Consider the following 18876-nt stretch of genomic DNA (forward strand, 5'->3'; position numbering starts at 1 on the left):
CTTTCAAAATGAAAACTACTGTACCGCTCTTAATGGCAGAATAGGCTTTTTCATTATCTAGACCTAAGGAAAAGCAGTTTGTTGAAATACAGCAGTTTGAAGGATGTTGTTCCTATTAAAGATACTTATAAAAACCAATTCCTGACCCTCTTCTCATCCCTTTAGCACTCTAGGTTAGGCTGTGGCTTCCAGTACTCCTGTGTTTGGCCTTGTTACTTGCTGTTACATCCCTGAAACTCCCAGCACATTGGAGTCTCATTGTAGTATACTCTAATGTTTTTCTGGACATAGAATAAATAACCTTAAATACTAAGAAGGCTTAATGAAGGGCAGTAGTATCTGTTGTGTGACTGTCAGTTGGTATATGTTTATACAGCAGACTTTTATAAACCTTACAGAAGTGTTTCTCTATCTTGCTTTCTGATGTGCCTTAGTGTTCAGTCTGTATCTCCTGACTTTCCTGGGTTTTCTGGAAAGTCTTACTCAGTCATCGCCCAAGGCTTCTTCCCTTAGAGATGAAGGTCAAATAATCCAGCAGTTACAAAGAGTGAGAGAACTAGGACGACCTGATGGTGCCAGATTCAGTGTCTGCTGTTGACAAAGCAGTTATTCTGTTCCTGTTTGTTTTGTCAACTATTACTGGTGCCAGGAAGGTGTATGGGAGGTTAGTGGTTACCAGGGACAGAAGGCAGGAGAAGTCACACGCAGCTGTATGGATACACTATATTGCTTTCCTGACCAGAAATGTCAATAACAGATCTTGTTAGAGTCTGCTAGAGCTGTGAGCCTTGCCTTGAGTGGGGACCTCATCAAAGGTTAATGAATTTGGAGTCCTTTTAGCAGACTTTAATGCTTCTTAGCTGCTTTGTGCCTGGAGAAGTGAGACTGTCCATGAGATGATACTGCATCCATAAGGCGTAAGGCCAAGAGCCCAAGTTGTGAAAAAAATGTGTTGTCTTTGGAGATGAGGGGCATTTGTCAGCCTCCCCGCAGATGTGTGTGTTAATCTGAGTGCACCTGCCTGAACTGGTCTTCCAGATCTCTGAGCACCACAAGGCACTAGAGGATACTGCAGAAGTGTGGGGAAAAAGCTCAAATTCCTGCTGGGGGAGGGACAGCGAGTTGTGCTGACCTACATGATAGCGTTCCCTCCTCTTTGCTGCCGTAGGGATACGTATGGGCAGCTTGGATGGGGCAGCTTGCTGGATGTTGAGCATGGTCATGATAGTCTTGGTTTTGGGGATACCAAGAGGCCATTGAGGCGCTGCTGTTCTGAGGACTGGAACCTGCTCGGGAAGGATGGAGGAATGAACGCTGGAGGCAGCGCACACCTAAAGGACATAAAGAGCAAGCTGAGCTCTGTAAGAACATCCAGCGCATCTGCAAGAGGAAACAGTGCAGACCGCAAACGTGCTCGGCGGAGATAGGATGTTCCTTCCCCTGCGCTGACCAGCGAGTGGGGCCGTAGCCACTGGGGAAGAGCCCCAGGCTCTGGTCAGGGCCTCTTCTGCTTTTGTCCTCATTCAGTTACGGCCGCTCCCCATCAGCTCTGACAGTGGCCGAGCTGCTGGTGGTGAGCAGTTTGCTTCATTTCCTCACCTCTGACTGCTGACTTCCCTACACGGGTCTCTCTAGTGCTGCCAGTTCTGAAACAGCTTTTGCAGTAGGGACTAAAATGTGCCTTTCAGCTTTAGAGAGCCCTCCTGTTCGTGCTGGGTGAAAGGCCCGAGAGAGCCGTGCTTTGTCAGATCATTCAGAAATTGCATTAACCGCCCCCACCAGAGCCTAAAACTAGAGAACAGAGCTCAGCTTAATGCTTAGTAATTGGGAACATTTAAAGTTGGCAGTTAGCATCCACTTCGTTGTGGTCTTTTATCCTGGAAAACTGCAATTGTTTTTTCTTGGGTTGTTGGTTTTTTTTTTTTTCCATCAGATGCATAAGATGCCCCTGATTTGTTTTAATTTCCTGGGTTTTTTCCTCATTGGGATGTGCAGTGCCACAAATTGTTAGAGAAAGTAGGATACTCTTTCATATTCCTGTTTCATCTACCTCTTCTGCTGTACCTTATATTCCTTAACTTTAGTGATTTCTAGTGTTTAATATTTTAGTATTTAGAAGTTCCTCAAGTTTAAGTAGGTGTCCAAAAGGCAGCATAAACAGGAAACAGTGCTGAACCTTTGCGAGTCCTGTATCACAAGAAGAAATGGTATGTCCCATTTACTGGGCTCATCCTACTCAGCAACTCTCGAGATGTTTTCGGTCTCTCTCAGCCCATTTCCTGTTATGCAGAGATGTTTTTTCTTATCAACATTTTGGAAGGAGGTGAAGTGCACTTTCTGAGTTCTAGAAGGAAGGTGCGTTTATATCCTAATGCCAGAAGAAGGGGCTTGCTCACTCCGGGCTCCTGGCTCTACAAGGTGATACCATCGGTTCAGGAGGTGCGTTACTCTGGTTTCCGTTTCCTGTGGTAGCTCCTGTGAGATGAACTGGAGTTTGGTGATTAATGCTGCGGAAGGTTTTCACGGTAGCTCAGGTTCTTCGTGGGGAGATCCCATTTCTTCATCTCTCTCCATTGCTTATAGAGAACGAGTGCCTTGTTGGTTAGGATGGCTTACCTCCAGTGAGCAGATTAAAGAAAATGAATTAGCTAATCGTTGCAGAACGGGGCACTTTATTCTAGATTATCCTTTTTTTTTTTTAAAGTAATCATGAACATTTTTTATTATAGACATACTAGTTTCTTGATACAGCCCCAAGTGGAGCATTCATAGCGGTGTAACTTCAATCACAGAGAACATTTCCTGGCCCTCTGTCCTGTGTTTTCAATACATTTTCATGTGCTTCAGCAATTATGTTGCATATTGTAGAAGACTGCATGTGCTTCATGCGAAAACACCCATGAGATCAGCATGTGTGTGTGTCTGTGTAGGTATCCTGCTGTGCCCAGAGATGGGGTGTCTGGGTTTCCCCGAGAGCTCCCCTCTTCTGTCCCCTCAGTGCTGCTGGGTACAGTAACGTGTGCTGCTGCCCCCGCCGTTGGCTGCGTATGGTGGTGGTTGGGTGGAAGGTTCTTCTGGACCATCCAAGGCTGCAAAGTCTCAGTGAATTGGCAAGGGATGAGGAGAATAAGGGCTTCTACAGGTACGTGGGCCAGAAAAGAAAATCCACAGCTCCCCTCTGCCCCAGTTAATAAGCAGCAGAACCGGTGACAAGGCTGGGGTACTCAGCAGTTTTTCTGCCTCAGTTTTGAGTGGTAATCACTCTTCCCACATCTCCCACACTAAGCTGGGTGATGCAGCTAAAGGAAAGGGATGTTATTGAGAGGGACCTTCGCAGAAGGCTTGAGGAGCGGGCCTGTGCAAACCTCTTGAAGTTCAACAAGGCCAAGGGCAAGGTCCTGCCCGTGGGTTGGGGCAATCTCCAGTATCAGTACAGACTGGGGGATGAAGGGATGGAGAGCAGCCCCAAGGATTTGGGGAGGGTTAGGGGGTGGAAAACTGCCTGTGAGCCAGCACCGTGCACTGGCAGCCCAGAAAGGCCCCGTGTGCTGGGCTGCACCCAGAGCAGGGGGGGCACAGGGCCGGGGGGGGATTCTCCCCCTCTGCTCCGCTCTGGGAGACCCCCCTGCAGGGCTGGGTCCAGCTCGGGGGCACCAACAGCAGAAGGACACGGACCTGCTCCAGCGGGGCCAGAGGAGCCACGGAGATGCTGGGGGGGCTGGAGCCCCTCTGTGAGGACAGGCTGGGAGAGTTGGGGGGTTCAGCTGGAGGAGAGAAGGCTCCGGGGAGACCTTAGAGCGACCCCCCAGGGCTGAAAGGGGCTGCAGGAACGGGGGGGGGGGACTCGTCATCAGGGGGAGGGACAGGACGAGGGGGAACGGGGTTAAACGGACAGAGGGGAGATTTAGATGGGATCTGAGGCAGAAATTGTTCCCTGTGAGGGGGGTGAGGCCCTGGCACAGGCTGCCCAGAGAAGCTGTGGCTGCCCCCTCCCTGGAAGGGTTCAAGGCCAGGCTGGACGGGGCTTTGGGCAACCTGGGCTGGTGGAAGGTGGCCCTGCCCGGGGCAGGGGGTGGCACTGGAGGGGATTTAAGGTCCCTTCCAGCCCAGACCCTTCTGTGACTATGAATTCACCAGCACTAGCAGGTGCTTGTAGAGCCTTTGCTGTCTTGTCTCCTAGAGGCACCTCGGTTCCAACCCTACGAACAGTCTTAGAGCAGGAATTGTCTCCCCTGTGCCTGACTTGGGGCCTTCAGGAGGGGGTGACTCTCTCTGCTGGTCTTTGTGGTGTGTGTGTCTCTGGGGTTTTTTGTGGGGGGGACCATTCCACTTTCAAGCTTGCAGAGATGTTACAGGGCTTACAAAACCTCCTTTGGTTGCCCGGACACCTGCATCAGTCTAACTGTTGGTTTCAATATGCCATGAACAGTCATTTCCAGATCTCACTCACTGTGTTTTACTGAGTAGCCTGTGAGAGCACTGTAGCTCAAAGAGCTTTTTTTTGACTGAGGTGAGGACAAAGAGGAGGCTCATGTTGTTGCCTGTGCTTTGGGAAGCATGGTGGGAGAGTCAGTGCTGCAGGGCAGGCTCCCTTCCCAGTTGGATGCAGCTGCACCCAGTCCCGGGGCGCTGGGAGTTCATCCGTGTCTTCCAGAGGCCGGTGAGGCCAAACTCCTCGGCAGTTCTTCTCAACCTTTGTTTTAAGAAGGCTGGAGAGGAGGATCTGCCTGCTCTGTGCTGAGAGAAGAGCCATCTTCCTTCCCTAAGGACAGCTTCTCAGCAGGTCTCCTGTAGATTAGACAGCTTTTCCTTTAGATGCATCAAAAGTTTTGAAAAACTGTAGAACTGACAGATTTATAATGGGTTTAGGTTGGAAAAGTGAGATTTATATGTGTAGTCCACATATATGTATGGAATATATATGTATTTAGGTTAACTGTGCACCCAAACATCCTTAAGTTAAGGTCTTTTCTGCCAGCTTTTCACTGAGTGAATTTATAACTAAGCATAGTTAGTTAAAAATATCTGAAGAACAGTTTGTAACGAACACACTATACAGCCAAACAGCATTACTGTCACAGCAGTGTCACGTAGGTTGAAAATTCAGATGTCTCTTCCTAACTCAGAAATTCAGTTACTTGAGTGCGTTTTCAGTGGCTGAATGGACGGAAGCAGAAGCTCTTGCTTGTTGCTGTACTGCTACAAGCTAACCTTTTAAATTAATTGCAATATACTGTTGATTTAAGCAACTCAAATTAGAAGCTGCTTTTTTCTTGGCTGTTTCTTATGCTATTTGGGGGGGGGGACGGGGACGACTAGTTTCCAAAAGATTGGGATCCTCCTAAACTAATTAAGTAGGGAGTCTGGAAGATTGTTAGGAAACGCGGTGGATGGGCCATGGGGCAGGTCTGGGGAAGCTGTTCTGGGGAGCTGCCCCCCATTTGCCCCTCAGTGCCCGAGCGTGGGCTGTCAGGAATCGGCCGATAGCCTCGGTGGTCGTAGGAGGTGCTGCAGGTTGGACTACAAGTGCTTGACCCTTGGCGCTTGAGAGGAGCTTTGTAGGTATAAAGTGGTTTTCTCAACGGGATGCTTGATCAGGATCCCAGTTCTCTTTCTGCTGGGATCGGGGCCATGTACTTCCCCGTAAGGTGTGTGGGAGCTCTGCCTCGGGATGCGGAAGGTCCGAAACCTGGTGCGGGGGGGCTGTAGGGGGGCTGTGAGGAGGCTGCGCCGTGCGTGGCTTGATGGTTCGGAGCCTAAACCTTCCCTTTGTCATCCAGTACTGAGACCGTTCAAACAGGGCTTCGTGCTGTGTCACAACAGACAAACTTGCAGAGATTTTCTTGATTTCTTCTAAATCTCTGAGGTGAAGTCATTAAAAGAAAGAAGTATGTTGACATGGAAAAAAGCTCTCTGAATAGAAAAGTTATCTGTGACAAATTTTGAAGCACTGAGTGGAGCTCCATGGAATTTGTTACCGAATATCCTGGGCGACGGAGCAATTCCAAGAAAAAAATAACCTTCATTTCATCATTTCTCTTTCTTTTAGAGATCCTTAGACACATACACACACACATGAAGAATGCTTGAACTGAGGTGGGGCAGAAGATGCATGTCAATAACTTAATTGATAAAAATAGATAAAAAATTAGTGTTTCTTTTAATGTGTTTCATCCAGTAGTTCCTATAAGCCCTTTAGTTGGAGGTTCAGTGTGGAAGTTACGCTGCAAGGTATCCAGATATTTAAACATGTAATTAAAAAATGTGGGTCTTTAGCCTTTTAAATTGCCCCGTTATGGTAACCAGAAAGCAGTGCCCCCTTCTTCAGTAAACCTTCCTGGAGGAAAAAAGTGTTATTTTCTGTTTATTTCTTAAAAAGGGTAATTTCAAAATTCTGTCTTAGATGTAGTTATGCAAGCAGTGGAACTGGCAAAAGATCAGGCGTGGTAACATTTTTGGATGCTGGAGAAAGCAAAATGAATGGTTGGAGCGAGTGTTCCTGCTGCTGCGGAAATAGTAATGTGGGTTAGGTTAAAAAAAGCGTCGTGGTCCTGGTGTATAAAATCACATGCTTATAGACAGATAATCTGGGAATGTAGCACACTGACATCTCCCATCCAATTTCTTTCATTTTCCATAATGTGTTTTAACTTAATGATATTATTGCACGGAATGTTTACTGTGGTTGAGCTGCGCTTATCACCTTTGTCAATGGGGAAGAACAGTTACTCTCATATTTTCTTTAGCGTTAATGACTGTTTATTTCTTGAAACCACCTTTGATCCCCACAGCCTACAGCACGACGCCATCTCTTTGCAGGCCCTCGTTGCCCTGGTCTGTGTGGCGCACGGACCCAGGAGTTAAGCGGCTCTTCGGGCACAGGGCTCCTTCCTTCAGAAGCTGGTTTTTGCCTTTTGTTTGACTCCGTATGTGCAGCAAGCAGAGCCACGGGGCCTGAGTGAGGATGAGACAGTCTGGGGAAGAATTTAGTCTGAAACACTAAACGGGAGCCAGAAGTAGAAGGCTGTGCTCAAATTCGCAGAGAGTTAAATGGCTGAGCTGCTTTTTGAAGTACAGATGTCTGCTGAGGAGGAGTTGGAGCTACCCTGTGCTCTCTGAAGGTACTGGAAGTGTTACTGGGGAAGGATGAAGGTTACTCCTTATTTGCTCCCTGTAGGGAACAGTAAAAGATATGACAATGAAAAATCAAGAGCAGTAATCTAAATTGTGCCAAACTAATCTGAGCTCTTTCTTTGGCAACTGATACTCTAAATAAAAGGAATTCGGTAAATCCCAAATTGTTTTTTTGTGGAGATCATTAAGGTACTTGGTACGATGTTGTCATGACTGGGGAATCCTGGTGAATGAGCTGATCGTGAGGTGAGATGGTGAAGGGCAGAATTATAAGAAGATACTAAGCAAGAGGAGTAGTTCCTTAGGGATAGTCGGAACACTGTCTTGCTTTGATATAATTACTATTCTAAAAGTTGAAGTGTATTGGGGAGGCTAACTGGAAAAATAAATTTAATAGAGCTTGTGTAGAGAAAAATGAGGATAGCAAAAAGGAAAGAAAGCGTTAGGGGTAGGAGTGGGATGAAAATGAGTAATACGAAGTGCAGTGCTCTGTATTTAGCAGAAGTTGTTTGAAGGGGAATATTCTTACTAATCTCCATGGCAGTAGTGAAACCTCACCTGCGATACAGCGTGTGATTCTGGTCACAGACCGAAGGCTCCTGCCAAGCGCAGCAGCCACAGAGGGGACCTGAGAGGGGACGATCCGAACCGCTGTGCAGGGGGTCCCCGAGCGCTGTCAGGTACGTCTGGAGGGGGCAGAAAGCACGGCAGGGCAGGGGCTGATCACCCTTTAGGAAAGGTGACTTCCCATGTTCTGGTGGGCCTGGGCTCCAGCTCGACTCAGTCTTTAACATTTGTCATTTTTTTGTTACATGCACTGTCTCACTTTCAGTGCTTCTGCAAAGAACTGTGTCACAGTGTTTTGTGTTTAGCTGGGATGATGCAAAATGTCCACGTGAAGCTTCCTGCGAGGGAAGGTGCTGGTGAGGAAGGTTTCTTTTCAGCAGGTTTTTATGACGACTTGAGATCCAGAATGTGTAGGACAAGGCCGTTCCTTCAGTTTCTAGCCTTGATCTGTAGTGTCCTTCTGGCACTTCAGGTTTCAGTAAAGAAAATAGACTCTTCTGCCCCACAAAAGACCACTCACAGCTTTATACTTCTATGATGTTTATGAGATTAACAGCATATCCTAGTGTTCCGTCAGGTTTATTGCATTTGGTAGCAGTGCTGATGCTGTCAGCACTCGCAGTGTCCGGCAGGTTGTGGGGGTTTTTTCATACTTTCCCGTTATGGTCTATCTCTTGCTGTGATGTAGGCACTGGAGGCCTTTCTTCCACTTACATAAATCATTGATTGTTGCAATTATGGCTGATGAGCATGACTCGGAAATACTAATAATACAGAAACTTCCCAAACCCTTTAGTGCAAATTGTCTATAGTGCAGTCACGTGGTTTCCCTCTCTGTGGCCGGCCTTGACTCTAATCCAGCAAAGCATTTCTGGGTATGAACAGAATCTCTGATTTGTGTCCATTGTTGATCTCATCCAGCTATAATCGAAGTTGTGTTAGTTTTCTGGCGTGAAAAGTGTTAATTTTGTTTACAGAATTTTTTATGAGCTGGCTGTCAGCTGTATGGAGGTATTCTGCTCAGTTCTAAAGGGGGAATAAATAGCGAAGGTGGCTGATTAACTCGCACTCTTTGCGTTACAGCTAGTTGTGTCCCATCAACATGTTCTGGAAGTTCGATTTGAACACGACATCACATGTGGACAAGCTGCTGGATAAAGAAGATGTGACGCTTCACGAGCTGATGGACGAAGATGACATCTTACAGGAGTGCAAGGCTCAGAACCGCAAGCTGCTGGACTTCCTCTGCCAGCAGCACTGCATGGAGGAGCTGGTCAACCTCATCACACATGAGCCCCCCGTGGATATGGACGAGAAGGTCCGCTTCAAGTAGGTATTTGTTTTCTCTCCTGTACGAAGAAAACGCTGTGAGAGCTCTTGGGCTTGGAAATGCTCTGGTGCGAGATGGGTGTCACCTTGTCAGTCTTGGGAGAAGGGCTTTCCAGTGCTGTGAAACGTTTCACAGCATTTTGTTATTTGTGAACTTTCAGAAGCTCCTTTCTTTAATTTTAATGGTTTAATATTGAGCTTGTCTAAGAAAAAAAAAAAAATCTTTTGCTGTTTGTTCAAAACTTTGCAAGCAAAATAATCGGTATCTCCAAAGTACCTTTAGTATGTTTTTATCAAAACTGCAAGCAAAGAGTGTTCTGCTCTGAGTTAGAAGTTTCTGAACTTGATTGGATTTCAAGTAGTCAAGCCCACAAAAGAAAACGAGCTGTACAGTGAATAAAAGATGTAATGTTTTCTGTGTGCTGCATGTGCAGAAGCTGCTGGGTTTGGTGATGGTGCAGTTCGGGAGAGGGCCTAACCCTGTGAAGAGCCTGTTTCCTACCACGGTGAACTCTTTTGATGTGTTTGGTTCTCATAGAAATTTGTGTTTATACATTTTGAACTAAATGTATACTTGAAAATATTTACATTTTGGATTTGGGCTGTTTGTTTTTCTTTAAGTTTATGTAAAAATAAGACTGCTCTGTGTATAAATAAATAAATAAACCCAGGCAAGTTTGTCACTGTGGGAATGGATCAGTGTTGGTGGTTGCTGCTGTTGGTTGCAATCCACAGAAGAATGGGTAGTGCTGTTTGGGTTTATTATTAGGTGAGGCAGTTACCAACTGTGTTTAGGTGACTGTTTCCAGGTAAGTGAATGCCAGGAAATACGTTATGTAGTGACTTGGAATATTATCTGGCTACTTTTGCAAAGCTTCTGCTATAAAAGGTGAATTACCAGAAGGAACTAGGAGTGTTAGTTTTATACTGTGGTCCTACAGACACAAATTTTGTCCAGGTAGTCTGAAACCAGGGATGTGGCACACAACAATCTTCGGACTTTGTGTGTGACCTGTGTGACATCAGGTGTGACACGGGGGGTAGCTGCCTTCTCAGGGGGTGCCTGGCCCCATGCTCCCCGCAGCCCTTTACCCGTGTGTTTGCACAGCTGACCCGAGATGAACTCCAACCCAAAACGTCTGCTTGAAGGAGATGGGTGATACAGTCCTTAGTGCTGAGGGTTGGGCAGAAGAGATGCTCATCACGAGGTTTGTGGTCCTTTGCTGGAACTGGGGTGGATTTTGCCAGAGGAGAGAGTGAGGGATTCCAGTCCCGTGCCAGTAGGAATTCATACACTGTCCGTACCACTGCAGAATACTCCACTGCCTCAGTTAACTGTATTTTTAAGTCCTGTTCTGCTTGAGATTTTGGGGGCTGCTGTCAGGAGACAGTTTATGTTTTTGCTGAAGGGGTGGAAGTGGAAACATTTTCCTATTGTAACCGAACAGATTATGAATAAGGGAAGGTGGGGACAAACGAATTTCTCAATAAGCAAAGTCCTTAATGCAAACCAGAATGGGGAGGAAAGCTCAGTGTGAGAGTGTTTGTGCCCAGGCATCCTGGAGTTTCCCAGGCGGGCCCGCAGGCCTTTCCATCGGCGTCCAGAGGCAGCGTGTGGTGGAGGCGGCTCAGGGCCAGGCTGGAGGATGGGGAGGCCCAGGCCAGGGTGGGCAGTGGGGGGCAGAGGCCAGCCCCCAGCGGCACGGTCCCCTTGGCTGGCAAGATGGAGGCACATGTTGTGTTGGGAAGGGCTCGAGTTAGCAGTGTCATTCACCGATCTCATCTCATCAGTGTCATCGAGCGCTGGCGGCGTGTCGTCTTCCTCTTTGAAGAGCGGCCCGTAAGGTGCCTGCTCGCAAGGCTGGTCTGGTGCTGGAAGTGTGGTTATACACGAAAGACAGATAAGTGAGTCTTCAGCTGGCAACGAGAACTGCGTAGTGACCTGCTTGCCAGGACAAATAGAGCTGGTCTTTAGGGGGTTTGTTTTTTTTCTTTAAATGCTTCCAGTACCACAGGTAGACCAGGCAGAGAAGCGTTTCTAAAGCATGGCGAGGCACCGAAGAGGGGAAAGAGGGTTAAGCTTATTAGAAACTGGGGAAGCTTTTGGAATAAATAAAGGCTAAACTGGAAGAACGGACTGTCTGAATCCAAACGGAATCCAATTTTTGGCTCGTTAGAAAAGGTTATGAAAGTTTCTAAACTGGAACAGGGGAAGAAACTTGATAGGTTTGGAAGGAGATGCATGCTGTGGAAATGGAATCATCAAAATGCTTTATTCTTGAAACGTCTGCAGGATGGAAGTTCATAAAGTTCAGAAGGGAAACTGCAAAGAGGAAACTAAGCAACCAGATGAAGACCCATTGCAAAGAAGTGTGTAAATGGTTTCAACAGTCGATTTATAATGAACTTCTTGCCATAGTAGGGTGTCTCATAAACCTGCTTAGACCGTGCCGTAACGAGAGTACAGCTTATAGGAAAGGCAGAGCAGACTGTGCTGGTGTAAGAGCAGGCTTTAGGGGAGGGAGGCCTGGGTAAGTTAGTTGCAGCGTGGGGACCTTACGGGCTGGGATGAATAGAAAGGGTGAAGTATTAGGTCCAACTGTGTGAAACTTGGAGACTGCAGAGGCTGCAAGAGCAGAACGTGCTGTAACAATGAGAGATTTCATTTATCCTGCTGCTGACAGCACATATATCACAGGGGGGCACAGTGCATGAGGTTTTAGGAATTGTGAATGCCTTTTGCATGGAGCAGTGAGCCAAAAAAAAGAGAAATAAGTCTTTATATACCCTTTGGGGGCTCTAAGAAATGTAACTGTTGTAAAATCACTTTGTAATAGTAACTATAATGTACTCAGATTTAACATCCTCACAGGAGCAAAAAAGACATAAACAGCATTATCGTGGGCTTGGGGTTGTTTTTCTAACTTTTAGGAATGGAACTACATAAATATGAGGAGGCTAGTTAGAAAGTAAATGGTACTATGAAAGGGTAAAAAGCTCACAACTGGCCTGGAAACATTTCAGTGACTCATGGTAAATGCAGAGCTTGTATTACAAAGATTTAAAAAAAACTTAATGTAGAAAACTGACTCAGTTAAAACCAAATAATCCATTACAGGTAAAAGTACATCCTCACAAAAGGGAGGTTGTGTCCAGATACAGAAAAAGAATATAGTGGTGAGGTAACCTGTGAGACTGGACAAAGGGATTTTTATTTCTGAGCAGCAGTTTGCTAAAGGCAAAGCCACTGATGCTCTAAACCCCTCAGAATAAGGAAGGCTCTCCGAGAACGTGTGTGGCATGTGGGTGATCCGAGTCTAAAGGAGGATGTGACCATAGCAGAAAATAAAACTAAACTGTCTGTTGGTGCTCACTTCAGAGCTTCTCAGGAGATTCCTCAGTGGTGTCTTTCTTTACAGGGGAATAGTCTGAGGAACTGTCACAAACTGGAGCACCTGTGGAACAGAATCAGTAGAATAATTGTTAGGAGTGCTTTAAAGAAATTAACATACGAATTTGCTCAGCTGGTCAACCTGAAAACCTGTGGACTGCAGGTAGCAAATAGGACAGCAAGATCTTAAGAAGGGTCTGTGAGCCAGTAAATCTGGCTTCTGCATGGTGCACGTGGAGGAGTTTATGGTGTAGCACCGGGATCCACAGACACCTCTGTCGGTGCAGGCGCTCGGCCGCCACGCCGTGCTGCCTGGGTGGAGGGAGGGAGTCGGGCTGCGCCTGCGGCTCCGATGGAATCAAACACAGTAAGTACAGTCCAAAAAGAGAAGGTCCCTTATCACAGACTGTTAAAAATGGGCTGTCGTGGGGTAACAGAGGAGGGTTTTGTCATCAATAACTGTTCAAAGAAAAGAAATATAGATGAGGCAAAACCGGCTGGTTCCAGCTTTCTGGTTTTGCAGTGCTGGGCCCTGTGCTGTGTGACCTGTTCAGGTGTGAGTAAAAGGGGAGATGGATTGTAGATGTAGAAAGTTGATAGTGCGGAATTGCTTAGGTTAGTTAAAAGGTAGAAAGATTTCATGCTGTCATATGGCCCTGTAGTAATAAAGCAAATGCCTTCGGTGCTGGTTGTGCAGTGACTGGTGGCCCGAGTTACACGCGCACATGGACGGGCTGTGGATTAGCTTTTAGGTCTCGGGGAAGGCTTCGGAGTCCTCGTGGGCTGGAAATGCTTGATGATGTGTGTTCGTGATTGAAGGTACAAGGCCCTACACGGAGCAATTCAGTGGGGGTACCGGAAAGGTTATCGTTGTCCTGTAACACTTGTCTTTGCTCTTTATATACTACCAGGGCCAGAAGTATTTTCCTTGTTAAAAACCAAACGGAAGTGTGATGAGTAAAGTAAGGCTTAAATTGGGAAGACTGAGGTGTGGAATTTCTTCCAAAATAAAAATTCTGCTCAAAGAACATAAGAAAACCAAACCAGCAGCAGTTATTAGGGTAAAGGTGGGCATAGAATGATGCACTTGAAAGCAAAATAACTGAAAGGAAGCTCCAGCTTAAGCTGTGAGTTGGAGAGCCAAGGGCCAGCAGAGCATCCTGCCAGCTAAGCCCTGTGTAAGCGCTGGGCTGAAAGCCACCAGGCATCGCCCCTGGGTCCAGCTGAGGCGAAGCCCTGGGCAGGACGGGCAGGAGGACGGACGGCCCGAGAGCGGGCTGCAGGGCTCCTCGCTCCAGAGCTGCAAATGCCAACAACAGCCACGTGGGATGGGATGAAAAGCTCTTCCTTCCCTGGTGTCTGGTCCCCGGCAGCAATGGCTTTACACGGTGGCACGCTCAAACGTGCTGTCCTGGAGAGAACGTACCATCAGTTCACACAAGGACACAATATTTTTCCTATCTCTTCCTTCTTGTATGATGTCCAGGAATCCCTGTGTCCATCTTGTCACTCCAAGAACTGAGCTGAAATTTCCAAAGACCTGCAATAATTCGACAATTTCTTCCCTGAAAGGTGGTCACCAGCTTAGGAAGCGTTGCCAGACGTAGAAATGTGCTGTGTCTGGGGAGGTGGGGGGTCAGAGCTCAGAGCAGAGGGTCCCGTTTCAAGTTTGGGAGGTGCTGTTACGATTTCATCTTGATTTTTCTGTTAATGAGGTTCAAAGCAGAAATCTAACCAGTTTCAGCTAAGAGGGGAAAAAGAACAGGTAAACACTCAACTTGGATTCTGTTACCCACTCACAGGTCTTAGTGCAAAGGTGGTAGAGATGTGAGAGGTACCTGGTCATTTCACAGCTTTTCTGCCTGTTTTTTTCTATTGAGATTGAGACTAGGGGGGAAAAACCCCAAACCCTTGCTGTGTATTGAAGCATTGTTTCAGCTGCACCGTTGTACAGAGGTGAAGGTGTTCCCTCAGTGGTGTAGCAACAGGCGTATTATTGCAGGAGTGTTTTATATTGATCTTGGATTTGGCTTGTGTCTGAAGTCACAAAAAGTGGTAGACCTTGCGTAATGATTAGAAGTGGGAAATCTGTTGGGTTTGTGTCTTATGGAACGGCACAATTTTATGTAGAAAGCCAATATGCTACTTAAAGAACGAACATGCATTTACAACAAGTGTGTTCTGTAGGTTTTAAAATGTTATTAATTTAGTTGACCTTTATTAAATTACACAGTAAATTTTCTTTTTGCTTTTGGAAAAAAAAAAAAAAAAGATAACCAGCTCTGCTCACAGACAGAAAATGGTCGAACTGTAAAGGACAGGTTTTGTTTTAATCCGTATCTCTTGGTAACAAATCAAAACTACTTTAGGCAACATGGGTAAGAACTGGCCCTCAGCAGGAGGTTTGGTGCTCAGAGTTGCTGCTTTGTGCTTAGAACCACTGGGGCACGCCCCGGCAGAGTCTTTAACCAATTAGTGGGGTAAGAGTAAATCATGGTTTAAAAAAATAAAGTCCAGCTGCCTTTTGGCTCTAGGATCGTATGTGTCATTGAAAGTGTGAAAATGGTGTTGAAGTTCAGAACAGTGAATTTCAGAGCAGTGGCGAGCTGCTGTTTCTGATGCCAGTCACCTCTGCGTGATGGTGATAGGCCTTCCCGGAGGAGCCCTCTGCAGCCCTTCGCATAGATGGACAGTAGCTAGAACGTGAAACAGAGACACTAACCTAACGCTGAAACGAGGTCTTAAAAAAACCAAAAACAAACGAATTTCAGTGTTGCAGCGTGCGTGCAAGGCGGCCTCCCATCCCCTGCTTAATTCCTCCGTCGCGTGAGTAATGGAGAGACTGAATCAGGGAAATGTTTGCCCAACGGTGCCGAGGAGCTGCACGGGGCCGGTGGCTTCTCATGTAGAATTTCACCCTCCAGAAACTTTAGTCTTCTAGCAAAACTAACAGTCCCCAAAGAGCATTTTTTTGGTGTTGATTTAAGATTATTGTTTTGTATGTATGCACTTTGATATTTGAGACCTCGTCTAATTATAAACATAATATTAATTATAAACACATTATTACTTTTTCTGATCGTAAATGTGACCTATTTCTAAAAGCACCACCTGGAAGAGCAGAAAAGAAGTCAGGGGAAAAAAAAAAGGATTTCATTAGCTGTCAAATACTATTTCATATGCTGATTTAAGTGAGCAAAAGCATCTAAACCAGGCATGGTAATGTTTTGTGAAAAACAAGTTAATTTTACAGATTATAGACACCACTGAAAAATCAGAACTCGGAAGGTTGGCTGTGAATTGCTTGCTTGAACGTAGTGTGTACTCATTTGTTAGGAGTTTTGTTAGATCTAATACTCTGTCTCTACATTTAAATTTGATTTAAAAAAAAAAAAAAAAAAAAGGTTTATTTTTAATTCAGCTCCAGTAGTGGAAAGAATAATTTTTCAGAAACATTAGAGAAAGCTGCTAAAATATGCATTCTTCAAATCAGCCTTCAATTTTTGGGTTAATTTTAGTTGTGCAAATGGATTCATGTTAAAAGACTTTAAGAGATTTTAAGCGTGTTGAAACTGCTTAAGCATCACTCTTACAAATCACAACTAGCTGCAGTTTGAAGGCAGCTGAGATGCATAATTCAGTGGTTGAAAAAACCACACGATGTTCTACAGGAAATAGTGTTTCTTCAAAATGTGCCTTAATGCAGATGACCCTTGTTTCTTGTGTGTGTGGTTGGTTTTTTTTTTTTCCCCCCTGTGTGCAGGAAGGGCGATCCTCCTACTCTCTATAACTTTAATAAGGGAAGATTTTCTTGAGAGTTTTCATTTCACCTTTAGTTGCTCTGGTTCTGTCCTTCCAGATATCCAAACACAGCCTGTGAACTGCTGACCTCGGATGTGCCGCAGATCAACGACAAGCTAGGAGGGGATGAAACTCTGCTGAATATCCTCTATGACTTCTTGGATCACGAGCCTCCTTTGAACCCTTTGCTTGCCAGTTTCTTCAGTAAGACTATTGGGAATCTCATTGCAAGAAAAACGGAACAGGTAGTGATTAGATTTGTCCTGATATGTAAGCACAAATTAATGCACTGCCGTTGTTTGTGTTGTGTGGCAGCATCACTGCTACCCTCGTGAGCTTGTGGTATTGCTGGAAAATAGCTCGCTCTGCTCTTAAAGGTTGGAGGTGAAATGTAGTCTCTGAAAAGTTCTTTGGGCTCCTCAGCTGAGGAAGATGCTGGTTTATGTAGACACCTTTGCATAGTTCTGAGTTTAGATCTGCAGTAGCTGGGATATTCCCGTGCTACAGCTAAAGCCTTATTTTGCATACTAAGGCATATTGCTGCATCCTTTGATCGTTGCCCAGAATCGTCTCGTTACATAAACAGTGTCTCAGTCTCATGCCTATAAAAGGGGTGCTGGAAACATGAGCTGAATGGTGTTTTAGGAATACACGCGTTCCGCTTCAAAATTGAATTTTTAAATGAAGGCTGTCAGAGAGCCTTAATGGAGTGGAAAATTCTCCAGCTTCACCAGCTTCTTGACGCTCTTATTTCTGTGGGCTTGGGTTTCTTTGTGGCATAGAAGAAAGAAAAGATAGCTAAAAAGAATTTATTTCGTATTGCCTTGAAACGAGAACATTATTTTCTTGTTCTCTGGAGAATTTCCCAACCTTGTAGCCACTTTGCATCAAGGTTGGTTGGTTGAGGCAAGAAGGTAAAGTATAGGAGGTTCTATGTGCCATGGCTGTATGTTGTACTAGCGACTGATGATGACACCTTTGTTTTTAGGTGATTGCATTTTTAAGGAAAAAAGACAAATTTATTAGCCTGGTGCTAAAGCATATAGATACATCAGCAATGATGGACCTCCTACTTCGTCTAATCAGCTGTGTGGAGCCCGCAACTCTACGGCAGGAAGTACTGAATGTGAGAAACTTTTTTTTTTTTTCTTTACAAGATTGGGAACAAGGGGTTTTGTTTGTTTGCATCTTAAAGAAATAGAATTCTTCTTGTCGTTTTATTATGAGAGCGGATCCACTCTCCTGAAAAACTTTTTCTTAGTGCTAGAGTCTGCACGTTGGTTACTTTGGGTATTTCAGCCTGTTTGTGGCTTGCACGGCAGGAGAGCCCTGCTTCAGTCCCTGGCAGTAAAGGATTTCCAACTCCTTTTTCCATATAGCAACCACTGTTTACTCCAGCTGTTTTTGCTGCAGAGCTTTGACAGAGGAAATTTGTAATCTTTCCCAGCATTCAGAATTTTAGACTGGTCGTTTAGGACCGTACCTTGTTTAATTCCTTGCTGTGTTCAAGGGTGTATGGGACTTCTGTAGATGATACCCTGTGCCACCTCCTTCCCCTTCCTCTTTAACAGGCAGCCTTATAAAATACCTTATGGAGATGTGGAGTTTGCTTTACAGGTAGGACAAGTTTTTCTGCCTGCGTTGCCCAGTCTGGGTGAGGCTGCCTCATCCCCCCTTCAGTGGGCAGATGTGCAGGATTGGAGGGAAAAGCCCCTCCTTTGGCTCCCTCTCAGCAAACCAGAAGAGCTCTGGGGGGTTCCCTGCAGCCCACGCCAGGATTTCTGTGTTTGGCGACTGTGTGAGGAGCCCTGAGCGTGGCACAGTTTTCAGCTGGTTAGGCATCAAATGGTAATGCCAAGAAAGGACACGGGAGGAAAAAGCCCTTGAGAGGTGGGCTGATGGTGGAGAACGGTGATGGAGGATTCGCTGGAGGAGAAAGCAGCTTTGCAGAAAAGGTCCGACTGCATCCCCCCACGGCCCGAGGACAGGGATTGCTCCCCTCTGCTCAGCGCTGGTGAGACCTGTCAGGATACTGGGGCAGGCTGGGGCTCACTGGTGCAGGACAGACATTGCAATAGTGCAGCATAATACTACCAAGACAAATTTTTTCATCTGATGTTAAAATGGCATTTTAACTGAGTAGTGTTTTTCCTGGATGGATGGCTTCTGTCCAGGAAACTTCCAAATATTCAGGTTTCCAAATATCAACTGTCCATAAACAGGCACATCTGGATGGGATATATTTTAACCCCATCCTATCCAGTTAATCCTACCTGTTAAAGATTTCACACAATTAAAAAAAAACAAACAACCAAGAACAAAAAAAACAAAGTGAAGATACTAAGTGGCTCTGGAGGTGCACCTGAAGGTTGGGGTTTTTTTTTGCAAATTAATGTATTTTAATGTAAGTGTTATCCCCAAGCATTTAAAAATCTGATGGCTTAACCTCCTCAGACAAATTAAAAGTAGTAGCGATATTGAAATTTGGGATTGAATGTTTAGAGAAGCTACTTAGCAGCAATTTTGGCAATATATACTCAGAAACTTAAGTCTCCAGAAAAGTTATTTTGCAGCCTTGATTTTTGGTAGGTATTCGATATAAAAGTTATACTTCATGGACTGCTTCAGCTTTTCATCACATTGTGAAAAAATTA

General features: G+C 45.5%; 1 protein-coding gene across 1 annotated transcript in view; it reads left to right on the plus strand.

Annotated features, from left to right (window-relative positions):
• PPP6R2 (protein phosphatase 6 regulatory subunit 2) overlaps nt 1-18876 on the plus strand; it is a 102381-nt gene that overhangs the window by 37550 nt on the left and 45955 nt on the right. The window contains exons 4-6 of the mRNA XM_074903611.1: nt 8785-9030; nt 16281-16467; nt 17211-17348. Of these exons, the coding sequence (XP_074759712.1) occupies nt 8804-9030; nt 16281-16467; nt 17211-17348 (552 nt within the window). The 5' untranslated portion in view covers nt 8785-8803. The remainder of the gene's footprint in view (nt 1-8784; nt 9031-16280; nt 16468-17210; nt 17349-18876) is intronic.

This window comes from Athene noctua, chromosome 3, assembly GCF_965140245.1.
Source record: "Athene noctua chromosome 3, bAthNoc1.hap1.1, whole genome shotgun sequence".
Lineage (NCBI taxonomy): Eukaryota > Metazoa > Chordata > Aves > Strigiformes > Strigidae > Athene > Athene noctua.